This window comes from Equus quagga, chromosome 1 (genome assembly GCF_021613505.1).
Source record: "Equus quagga isolate Etosha38 chromosome 1, UCLA_HA_Equagga_1.0, whole genome shotgun sequence".
Taxonomy (NCBI): Eukaryota; Metazoa; Chordata; class Mammalia; order Perissodactyla; family Equidae; genus Equus; species Equus quagga.
In genome coordinates this window covers 95,495,886-95,508,232 of record NC_060267.1, presented here as the reverse complement: position 1 = coordinate 95,508,232, position 12,347 = coordinate 95,495,886, and the positions used below count along the sequence as shown (strand labels likewise).

Here is a 12,347-nt window from a genome sequence, read left to right as displayed (position 1 = left end):
CGCGGCCGTCGGGCCGGGGCCGGGGCCAGGGCTCGGACTGAGTTTCGCAGGGCGCTCCTCCCTTCTCTGCGACCCCGGGGGAGAGCTCGAAGCTCCTCGAGGCCCGGGGGCGCTGGAGCCGCCGCGTCCCTGTGCACCGCGCCGCCAGACTCGGAGCGGCTGGGCCCGGCGCTGTCCGCGGTGCTGAAAGAGGCGAGGCTCCCCACCTCCTCCGACCCTAACCGCCGCCCTCTGTTCCCTCAGCTTGCCCGCCCACCTCCCCAGGTTCCGCGTCCCTCCGCCCGCCTCCTCACCTCTCCCCCCAACCCCCGCCCCCTTGCCAGGGCCGGCGAGTCCGGCGCAGCTCCTCCCTGAGCTCCAGGCCGTTGGAAGGTGTGGGGATTCGCTGCAAGCGGGTGCTCCACCCTGCCGCTCCTGCTCCCAGTATTCTCAAAGGGAGACCAGGCCACGGGCCCAGGGCAGCCCCTCTGGCCCCACTGGCCTTCAACCCAGGTCCCCACCGAGGCCTTGGCTTCAGGTGCAGTTCCGAGGCATTCAACTGTTGCTGCTGGCCAGGGGAACTTTCTGCACTCAACCTCCCCAATACTCAACCTCCCCCAGATCTCAGGCCACAGCCCCACCCCCAGCCCCCAGGGCAGCCAGGAGGAAGGGCACCTGGGGCATCCCCAACAGAAACTACTCAGAAGGACTCAAGGGCCGTGAGCTCCAAGACCCTGAGCCTGTAATGGGTTACGGGATGGGGGGTCTACACGAATACCACTACCACACACAGACCCGGGCTGGTGGGCGGGTTACCCACTGGTCACTCAGTGCCCTGCTGGGGTGGCAGACCAGGGGCTGCCCTGAGGGAGGGGCCCGGGCAAAGCCAGGGAGGGGGTAACCTATCAGCCTTGGCACAGCCCAGCTGCGAAGGTGAATCCACAGAAACCACATACCCAACTACTAGAGACCTTCCCACCACAGAACAAAAGGTGTGTGTGGGGGAGGGGGCGGCAGGAGAAGAAATCCAGAGTTCAGAATGTGAGCCGCAAACAGCTGTCAGGGCAAAGGCGGACAGCGACGCCGGGGCGCTCAGGCCAGGGCAGCCGGGCAGCCTAGGAAAGCGGCTGTCCCGAACTGGGTGGGCCGGCGCTCTCTTCACCTGGGGGTCCTCAGAGGTCCCCTTTCACAGGGCGCCTCCAGTGCAGTTCCTGTGCACCCGTCACCACTCTCGGTCCATTAAGCGCTCTCGGAAATGAAGGGCGCTGTCCTGGCACCGGCTCTCATCCACATCAGCCCCCAGAAGCTAATCTGTAATCCATTTCCCATCTTTCACCTTCCATCTGAGCCCTGGGTCATCTCCAGAAAGCCTCGGTTTAATACAAGAAATTCTAAAACTTCAGGTGTCCAGTCCATAAACTCTACAAGGGAAAGAAGCCCCCGTCTGCAGCCCCACCCCGATGCCTGGACCACCGCTGGGGAGCTAGTTCCCACATCAAGAGCACCACAATTTTTTCAAATGTCAGATTTCTTTATTTTTAAAATGTGTACATTATAGTTTACTTAAATACAAAATGTTCACTTTCCTTGCAGGTAAGAAATTTCACTGACGTTACCATGTCAATTAGCTTCTTTTTAATCAAAATCCTTCCGTTAAAAATAAATACACATTTAAATTACCGAACTATTTATTCATTAGTCTCACTACTTACAACTTTAGAAAACAGATCTTAAACCTCGCCTAAAGGGAGAGTCCACTACTGAGCAGGCCACGGGAGGTGTGCAAAACTGCTCACACCTGCACATGAGACACACCTCCTGCGGCCACCTTGGCACACCCCTCCCTGACGGCTCGTGGTCTGCTGAGAAGCCTGCCCCTCCGGAGAGGTAAACTGGTCCCTCAAACAGTGGTGACCCTCCCTTGGCAGCACCGCGAGGAACCCTGCAAGCCGACACTGCCTTCCCCAGGGGCCCGGGAAGGGTCACCACTCACAATGGCGTCCGACACACCGTCCGGTTCACACCACTGAGAGAAACTTACTTTAGGGGAGAAAAGACATTCGATGCAAAGCAGACAGCAGTTTAGTTAACGGTTCTCCGTATTTCCCTTTGGATTCTGTGTGTAAATCTGCTCAGTTTTCAAGTTGAAAGGAAACGATATCCTGTCTTCAATAACCTAGGCCTGCAGCTAGCTACGAGGACAGGCTCATGGGTTTTAAAACACAGAGGCTCCTGGGGGTTAAAAAAGTGTCAAACAGGAAGAAACGTCCCCTCTTGGGGCAGAGCAGTGAGGCAGCAGCTGGGGTGGTTTCCTGGCTGGAGGCCGCAGACCACGCCGCCCAGCAGGCTCCCACCTGCTCCCCAAGAAGGTGCCGGTGCCAGCTGTTCAGGAGATCAGCTGTGCGTTTCCCCAGCTGCAATAATATCACAGTGGTCTTAGAAATACCCCACACGATCAACTGCGGTTAGTAAACACACAAGTGTAAGATGGGCAAAGCGGAAGAGACCACTTACAACCATCACAGTGACACACGCGACACATGCACACCTGAGCCTGTGCGACAAAGGACGGCCGTGAAGGAGCTCACGGAAAGGGTCCCAGGCACCCCTTGTTTTGTTTTGCTTACATCTTCAGAGGCAAACGTACCTCTAAATGTTTTGGGTTTTAGAAATAATGTGTTGAAATCATTAAATGGTAAAAACTTCATCACCAAAGCCTGGAGGTCCGGGGCCCTGTGCCAGGAGCCTCCGTAAAACAGCTTTAGGCAAATGAAGTTTGGCCTTAAAGGCGCCAGTGAGACCACCGGGCACCCCTCCAGGCTTTACCGGCTCAGAGCCCTGGTTCTTCACTCTGTTCCACTAGAGGTCGGGACCTGCAGGTGCTGGACGAAGGGGTCCTGTAGAGAGCCCCCTGGGGACTCCGCCTCCAAAAGAAGAGACCACCCTCCACCCCTTGCAGGATGAGCTCCGATCTCAGGTGCACAGCAGGCCTCTGAGGACAGGAAGATGGCGGTGGCCCTTGTTCACTTCTCTCTCTTGTCACCAGACCTACAAACAAAGGGTGCCACTGCCCGTCCCTTCCAAGCACCACGTCTACTCCACAAGGCCTCTGGAGTTATTCTCGAAATGCAGCAAAGCCACAAACGCATCGGCTCCTCCTTCCCCTTCACACTCCACCTCCGCGTCTGGAGAGAGAGGCCTGCAAGGCACGGGGACCCCGATGCCTCCCCTGCTCAGCTCCGACGGCCTCGAGCTTCAGCAGAAACAACCAAGCAGCCGAGCAGCACACACGCGACCCACTGAGAACCAGACTGGCTGGAGGAGCAGTGGGGGGGGGGGGGGGGGGGGGGGGGGGGGGGGCAGTGGCGTCTGCTCCGGTTTCTGCTCCAGCCCTGCGCTGGGTCTGCAGCCGTGTGAATCGCCCAGTGGCCTCCTGGGGGGAAGGGCTTGGTTCTTCTCCAAATCCCAGAACAAGGCCTTGCAGAGCAAGACGTGCAGTCTAGTAAACTCAAGATGAAAGCGGGTGGGAAAGAATTCTGTTCATTTGGCCTGGACTCCCCACTCCTGCTTTTAAACCTAGAAGAATAAAAATATAGAAGTCTTTCTGCTGTAAGATCTGTGAAAAGCGTCCACTGGGTGCACCAGGAATGCAACAGCCCCAGCACACACACCGGCTCGCCCCGTGCGGGGAGAGTGTTTGTAAAAGGAGGACTTGAAGCTGAAGGTGCCACATGCTGTGACCCACCCCAGGTCCACCGTGTTTATAGAACCCCTGGCCTTGAGGAGTAAAGCCACGGGCGGCAGGGTGGGGGCTGTTTCCCGGAGGCGCTTCTGTGGTCTTGCCAGCTCTACACGGACGGGTGGCGATGCCTGACTTTCCACCGCTTGGACCGCACTCGGAAGAAAAAGTACATCACCATCAGAAACAGGGACGAGGCCACGTAGAGCACGACGCAGAGGCTCATGTCCAGGCTGGAGAAGCCCATCCCGAGAAAGGGCGCGGCCGCCCCCACCTCCCTGCGGCCCACGGCCCCTCTCAGACTCTCGAGTTTCAGGCTGAGCGCTCGGTGCGAGCCCTCTAACCGGCGAGGTCTGGGAGGCAGCACGCTGGGCGGACGGAGACTCTCGGCACCTTGGGCTCCACGAGGCTTCTCTGGGGGATCGCGGCCCCTCTCCCCATCCTGGCCCTCGGCGGGGGCGCCTCCTTCACTGGCGTCTCCCAGGTCCGCGGAGTAGGTGTCTACCAGGTTGCTGCTGCCATAGTGCCCCTTCAAGAACAGGAGCACCTGGCCTTCGTTCCAGCTGTCCAGGCCCTTAATCTCCTCGTGGCAGGCCGGGCAGAGGTCCGGAGTGGGCCAAGGAACCTTAGGAAACTTGGGATCCTCACTCAGATGGCCTGGGAGGAAGAGGGAGAGTAACACGAAGAGGCCTTTCAGTGACCCCACAGCCCACCCAGGGTGGACGCACTGCAGCGCCCGCATGGCTCCTACCAGTTTCCTGCCTGCCTACCACCTGTCCCCTCCACCCCCCAACTGTGACCTCCCACGGGGTCCAGACGACGCCCTGCTCCCCTCACTCCCACCTTTCCTACACAGCTGCCAGCCCTTTTCCCTACAGCCCACCACATAAACGTCGTGTCTTTCCTTCCACCTGTGGCGGGTTCCTGTGCCACAGCAAAGGAAGTGTGCACACTCGGACACCGCCACTCACCTGGCCAAAGCCTGCTCCAATCCACCCAGTTACTTTGCTTCCAAAATGGGCCGAGCCAGGTTCTCACCTCTGCGCCTTTCCCCTGAGGCCCCTGCTTAGTGAGCCCCCCATTAAGGTGCACCTGAGGCCCACAGCCCACACACAGCCCCCAGGAGCACCTGCCCTTGGACACTCGCTGTCCAGCTGTTGCCACAGCACTTCAGGTACACGTGGCTATTGTTGGCCCCTTCTAGACCTTAAATATCCTTTAAGGATCTCTAAGGAATATTCTGGGAGTGAGACCTGTCCCTTTAGGAATGGCAAAGAGGACAAAAAAGTATGGGACAGCCGGCTTCCCACGCTCTCCCAGAGGTGGCACCTCCCCAACCCCTCCTGAGTGTGCAAATGTGAGCGCATCTCTTTTAACAAAACGGAACCACAGCCCACATGCAGGTTTAACTGGACTTGCTCTTCAGCCAGTAATAACACAGACCTGCCTCAGTATTTCTGATAACTGTACGGCACCCTCCATGGTTCCTGCTGTCTGTGTGATCAGTCCCCTGGACGGCCAGGCGCACAGCTCTGCAATGGACATCACCTTTGCCCACTAGCCTGATGACTTCTAGAAGTGGAATTTGATTCAAAAAGTTTCCACATCTTCAAGGTTTTTGATACCTGCTGCTCAGCGACCCTTCACAAAGGCAGTTCACTTACCACTGCCCTCGGCCACACATGAGGCCATGGTGCACCCTCTCCTCGCCCCACGCAATCGCTCACTCCCTGGAGCCAGCCGTGTTGATGGAGCGCTGCCCCGGGGCGCCCGGCTCAGTCGGGGCAATTGCAACTGGCCCCCATCCATGTGCAGGGCTTCGGGGGGCAGGGCCCTAATGCCACTTTGCACCCACGGCTTGCGTTTTTGCGTTCCAGCTTTTCCCCAGTGATGCAGTGACAAGCCCCTCGACCACCCAGCTCAGTGTGTCTGCCAAGGACACAAGGACCACACAGGCCCAGCTGTAGAGCAGCATATGGTGCTTCTCAGCTCCCAGAGCTCCCCGATCTGATTGGGGACACCTTGCCACCCTTAAAGTGCTTCTGGAAGTAAGCAAAAATGAAGTCCTTTATCTGTGGGCCTCCCGATGTGCCTGAAAGCAGCGGAGACACTCTGCTGTGGCCCGTTCATGACTGAGTATCTATCCCGCTCTGCTTAGTACAGGCCACGTGCTGCGCATGGAGCCGGGAGAGCGATGCAGACTACCACGGCCTGGCACTGCCCTCTGGGTGTGCGTCCAGTGGGAGATTCAGATATTCTCATACTAGGATGGATGAGGGGCGCAGAATCAGGAGCTAACACTGGACAGGGGTCCAGGTCAGGTCTCGGGGGCCTCTAAGGAGCTGGGTCTCAGTCCAGAGGCTGGGGGTGGGACTGGGGGACAGACAAAATCTAAGGAGTGACACAATTCCACGGGCTGCAGCATTACCAGGCAGGGCCAGAGCAGGCCAGGGCCAGGGGCACCCAGGGGCACCGGACAGGGACCAGCATGGCAGGAGTCTCATCCAGCTGCTTTGGAGCCGAGCGCCACGGGGACAGCCGGATGGACTGTGTCAGGAGTGAGGGAGGTGGGGCGGGGGGGAGAGGCCGGATGCTGGGAGGTGGGGAAGCGTCTGGGTCGCTCACACCATCACCTTAAGCCAAGCCATGGTGATGGACAAGTGCAGGCAAACAGAAAAGGTGCCGCTGGCACGTGACCCAAGGCAGCAGCCGGCTCTCGTGCGAAGAAAAACCAATCTCCTTTAGTGCCACAGCGGTGATGTGTTTTTATAATACAGTAGATTAAATAAAAACCAATAGTTTAGTGGCATTTTCTATTCATCTCTATTAAGATTTATTTCTCAGTGGAATTATTTTAAGCCTAATTTTAATCTGCCACTGATTTAGGAACAGTTTGAATTACTTAACCCTGAGAAAATATATGCGCCCTATTTAGTTTTTTAAACAAAACCACTTTGAGGGGTTTGGTTTATCATCTGAGAGCAGATTTTAATGACACTAAAATTCCTTACTGAAAATTAATTATATTTTAGTTTTCCAGTATCCAATTTACTCAGGCCTAGGGGGCCACCAGAGGGTATGAGGGAGCAAAGGATGCACACAAATTTCCACGCAGCCCAGGAGCCCTGAGGGGAGGGAACAATCTGGAAATCCAGGGACACTGCAGCCCAGGAACGGCTGTCGTCTACAGCAGCTCCCTGGCCAAGGTCCCCATGAAACAGAGTCTGACCAGGCAGACATCTGGCTGTGTGCTGGGCACGGTCGGGAAGGCTGGCACACAGCGGGCAGGCCACAGGGCTCCCAAGCTCAGGCGCCACCGCCGTGCGTGCATTTGCGCTGTCCCCACTGCCCCCAGGACACGCTGACGGGCTGGCGGGCCATGGGCCCATGCTGCCTCCCCCGCCCACACTGGCCCCTCTTGCCCAGGCTCAGGCCACTGCGGCATGGCTTCTCACCTGCCAGGCGATTGTTCACTTGGTTGTGTTTCTTCCAAAGCCAGAGAACTGCTTGGTCGGGTGTTTTCACGGAATCCATGGATTCTTTAGCCATTTCCTCAAAATGCTCACCACACTCCTTACAGCCAAAGAAGGTGTGGACGTACCTCCGGATGGTCTGCAGCACTGCCTGGGGGTCGCCTTCAAAACCTGCCGAGGGAACAGACGGCTGTGGTGCCTCGGAATGACAGTCACCAGAAGGGGTGAGGCTGTTTCCACTAGAAGCACAGGGCTTGGGTAAGCATGGGGAGCCAGGAAGGGGGTGAGCGGCCAGACACGGAACAGCCCTGCATGTCTGCACAGGGATGCAGGACGGAACCAGCACCTCCCCAGCGCCTACTGCGGGCAGAAGGTGCCCGCCCACTCACTCTTGCAACGCCACACTGAATGTGCACACCTTGGAATGTGGGCCCGTCGTCTGTGTCTAGCTGTGGGACACACCCCAGGATGTGCACTGATACCCAGGAAACGAGTCACGGGCGCTGAGACGCCATGACTCCGAGGGGCCCTCAGAGGGATGCATGGCACCCTTGCCAGCCTTCCGCCTCTCATCTTCGGCCTCACCACCAAAGCCATGGTTTGGCCTTGGGGTCTGCCTCCTGTATGCAGTTCCTCTGGCCTTACAAGCAACCCCCAAAGGCTGGTGTGGGGCAATGGCAGCTACTCATTCTAAATTTGTAGCTGTTTTGCTCTGAAATCCTTGCAAAACACAAGCCTAAGTGGGAACTTGGCCTTAGGAAGTGCCTCTGGGCTTGCCCCACACTTTGGATGGTCGTCTATGAGAGGGGGCGGCAGGGGGGCAGCGACAGTCACGGACTGGTCAGCTGCCAGGTGCAGCCTGTGCGCTTCTATAAAAAGGCTAAAGCTCTCTGTGTGAGGAAACCTCCAGCATCCACCAGCCAGACAGTGTCCACCCCTGCACGTAGACAAGTGCTAAGGGGCCGTGGGAGCTGGAGAAAAGATGCTCTGACGGAATCGCACCAGTGTTTCAGGAAAGCCACCCCTGACAGCAGAGGGAAGCACCAGTGTCACACAAACAGGAGGACCCAGTGCCCCTCTCAGACGACTAATATGAGGACCAGCGTGCAGATGAGAGACGTGAGATGGAAACAAACTAAATGTTGGCATTGAAAGAAACACAGCAAGATAACTGGAAAAAAGGAGACGCGCTTTTGAGACTGAATACGCCTTGACCAACAGCGAGCCTCCTGGAGTGATCTTGCCTCACACACGGCACGGCCCCCAGCATCTCGGGGTTCTCCGGGTGAGGGCAACACCTCTCCGCAGGCCCAGAGCCAGGGCCCGGGGGCACTTCCCGCGTCCGTCATTAACCTTGGCGTCCTCGTCCACTTCCCGCACGGAAGGCCCAGACTGAGTGCCCCTCCAACATCTCCTTGGCTCTGAGTGTGTCCAACGGCAGCCAGGGGCACCCAGGGTGAGCCGGCACGCACGGCCTAAGCACACGCTGCGGGCCGCCCCGGCCCCTCGCCCGGCTCGTCTGCTCCCTCGCCAGCCGGCAGATCTTCGGCCGACAGCTGCCGCGCATCACTGGGTAATCCTCCTTTTCTCTTTCCCCACCAAACCACTCACACTCAGGGCCGCCTAATCTTTAAAGTGGACAAGAACCATAAACGTCTACCTGGGGGGGATTAGGGGACGCGGCAAGCTTTTTAGTCGATGGGGTTTAACATGCAGTAAGGAGAGGAAAACCCTTCCAAGACATAATCCGCAGCCTCGGCCTGACCCAGTTCTTCGGCATTAGACGGCCTCCTCGCACATGGCTTCAGTTTCCGCCGACACAGGGAGAGAAGGCCGAAGATCGGACCACGTGCTCTGTCATCCTGCTGCCACTACGACCTCACGGGCTGGCCTCAGCTCTGTCACATGTCACAGAACACCCTGGGGACGACCTCCCTCCCCAGCTGCCACCACGCTGCCCTCCAAGCGCTGGCCCACTCCTCAGCAGAACTCCTCCTGGAGCTGAGGTTCCCTCACCCACTCGTGTTTCAGAAGCACGTTCCAACGGTCGGGTTTTTGTCAGATCATCAGATCGGGCAGTGTCGATGTCCTGGTTTTGCTCTCTGTTTGGGAGGTTTCTCCTGAAAAACACGCTGCCCTTTTTTCTGTGATTCAAAAACAACCTTTGGGTCAAAGGCCCCCTCCCCTACAGGACCCCTGAGTAGAAAGCCAAGGTCACCCTGAGCAGCGCCGGCGGGGGGGGGAAGATGTCCCAAGACAGCCACACACCTCTTTGGCGTGTGGCTTTGCTGCTTCTCCCAGGGACGGGGCAGTCTAGTTCCCCACTGAGACCGTGGGCTGGACGAGACTACAGGGCCAGCAGGAGCAGCGGGGGTGATGGCACGTGCCCCTTGCCAGGGGCTCAAGAGGTCCTTCCTGAACACAGTGTCACCCTGGGGGAGCGGGCCGGCCCGTGGAGTCTAGACTGATCAGCTGCTGCCACCTAAGCAAGCCTCATGGGGCAGACAGCAGATCCGCCCCGCCGAGCCGGCCCAGCCGCTGAGCCTCAGGCCCACGAGCAGGTCAGAGGGGGTGTTCTAAGCCACAGCATTTGGGGTAGTTTGTTATGCCGCAAAAGAGAAGTATAAGAGAATTTTACTGGAAAGAATATTGTACTGGAATTGTACAATTGTACTGGAAAGAATATTGGAATGTATGAGTCAAGAGACTCTAATTTCAATTTAATACAAACATTAGTGAAGCCGAATGAGTAAAAAACAAGTAAAAGATAAGCTGTTCTTCCCGAGGCTGCCAGGGGCCTGCTCCCACTGGAGCACAGATCCAACAAGGCCAAAGTAGATACAAATCCAACACAGTTTTACGTCTCATGTAGGATATAAAATGAGATAATTCTGACTGCGCTATGGTCTGATAATTGACATTACTTTTCTCTGTTTATTTTTTTGGTGAGGAAGATTCGCCCTGAGCTAACATCTCTGCCAATCTTCCTCGATTTTGTATGTGGGTTACTGCCACAGCATGGCCACCTAGTGGTATAGGTCTGCACCTGGAATCTGAACCTGGGCTGCTGAAGCGGAGTGGACCAAACTCAACCACTAGGCCACAGGACTGGCCTGATACCTGAAATTATTAAACCCAACTTGAAGTTCTACAGTTTCTCACCTCTTGTGGCAGGCAGCCTGAGATGGCCCCGTGGTCCCCCTCCCTCTGTGAGCAGGCTTGGCTCACTTCTGACATTGGTTATCACCCCAAGAAGCATGCCCTCTCATTGGCTTGCTCGGGTGGAGCCAGCTGCTGTGGTGTGAGCTGCCTACGGAGAGGCCACAGGGTGAGGCACTGAGAGTGCCTCCCCCCAGCAAGGACCTGAATCCAGTCACTGCCTCGAGAGTGAGCATGGGCGGGTCTTCAGAGGAGGCCCCAGCCCTGGCCAACACCTTGTCTGAGGTGGTCAGAGACCTGAAGCAGAAGATCCTGGTTAAGCCACATCTGAGTTCCTGACCCACGGACACTGTGAGATAATAAATGTGCATTGCTTTAAGCTGCTAAGTTTTAGGGTAATTTGCTATACAACAACAGATAACTAATACACCTCTCCAAATATGTTTCAGTTATTTTTTTTTCTGCTGAGGAAGATTTGCCCTGAGCTAACATCTGTTGCCAGTCTTCCTCTTTTTGTATGTGAGCCGCCGCCACAGTACTGCTACTGACAGATGAGTGGTGCTAGGTCCATGCCCAGGAACCAAAGCTGGGCCACTGAAGCAGAGCATGCCAAACTTAACCACTAGGCCAGCAGGGCTGGCCCTTCCCATATTTTTTAAAGCAAAAAAAGAGATGTCTACACCACAGAGGAATTCTTAGCCGTGTCCCCTCATTCTTCTCTATGATTCATTTCCTGCAGACCAGTTGAGCACAGGCTTGCGAGTTAAAGAGGCGGGCACTCACGCCCCAGCATCCAGAGCCCGTGCAGGGACAGGCCGAGTCCTGAAAAGATGCTCCCCTCCAGCCTCCTCAGCATGGGACCCCAGGGGCGTCCCTTGTGACGTGCTGCCTTACACACAGCAAACCAAGTCTGCACGTGTGCTCCCGACAGCCCCCAGCAGCTCCGCGTGGAATAGGTCATAGGACTAACGCAGGACGGTACCTGTGTCGTCCAGTGCCTCCGGGTGGGCCGCAGCCTCCACAGTCAGCGTGTGGAACAGCTTCCAGAGCGAACACGTGTAACCCCGCAACTCTGGTCGGCTCCCCTGACATCCAACCCACTTGATGTGACTGGTAAGGAATATTCCAGAAATCTGAAAAAAAAGAAGAGAAAATAAGAGGTAATTGTTAAAATTAAAAACAGTTGGTGAAGGTCCTCTCTCGATTGGGTGGCGGTTACACAGGGCATACATTTATCAAAATTCCTAACCGTACAACTGACCACATGTAAATTTAAACTCAATACCAAACCAACGAGAAGAAAAGATTTACTTCACTATAGACATTCTCAGAATGTGGGATGTGGCCTGTTCTTTCCAGCCTTTGGGGAGAAAGGAAGAGTTTATCTGTGTCTTGATAAATTAGCACTAGGAAGCAGAAGAACATCCACCTTTTCTCTTAAATTAGAATCAGTTATAATGAAATTCATAGGAGAAGATTAATAAAATAGAAATAAAAATGTAAAAAGTTCAATTCCCCAACAGTTCTTGGCCAGAACGAGCAAGGATATTCACCGTATTATCAGCAAACTGAGGGCCTGACAGGGTCCTAAGGGCTCAGGAGACACACGCCCCAACCAAGCGGGTCCCGAGCACAGTGACAGGCTGTCCCAGCCGCCCCGGGCCCCTGGCAGGCTGACCGGCACAGGGTTATTGGCAGTTGAGTCTGAAGTGCTCTGTCCCAGCCCCCTTCCCCCGCTCGGAGCCCAGGCCACACGCTCGCACGTGGGAGATGTCACACGTCCCAGGTCCTGTGTGGGAAGATGCCACGATAACCTCAGGCTCGGAGGAGCGGTGGAGGAAGGTCCAGGCAGGAAACCCCGCCATTTGTTCCTCAGCTGCAGACAGCAACCAAAGCTGGCGAGAGCCTGGACAATGGCCCCACGTGCCCCTGCGCGGCGAATGCCAACCATGCAGCATGCTGACAGCATGACCCTGGGTTTACTTAAGGGTGTTAAG

At 56.4% G+C, this 12,347-nt stretch overlaps 1 protein-coding gene across 1 annotated transcript in view; it reads right to left on the bottom strand.

Annotated features, from left to right (window-relative positions):
- Positions 1-3,347: 3,347 nt before the first annotated feature.
- The window catches only part of QSOX2 (quiescin sulfhydryl oxidase 2), a 33,737-nt gene continuing 24,737 nt past the window's right edge, over positions 3,348-12,347 (bottom strand). Inside the window, exons 10-12 of the mRNA XM_046674253.1 lie at positions 11,333-11,483; positions 7,174-7,362; positions 3,348-4,375 (exon numbers count right to left, since the gene is read on the bottom strand). Of these exons, the coding sequence (XP_046530209.1) occupies positions 3,828-4,375; positions 7,174-7,362; positions 11,333-11,483 (888 nt within the window). The 3' untranslated portion in view covers positions 3,348-3,827. The remainder of the gene's footprint in view (positions 4,376-7,173; positions 7,363-11,332; positions 11,484-12,347) is intronic.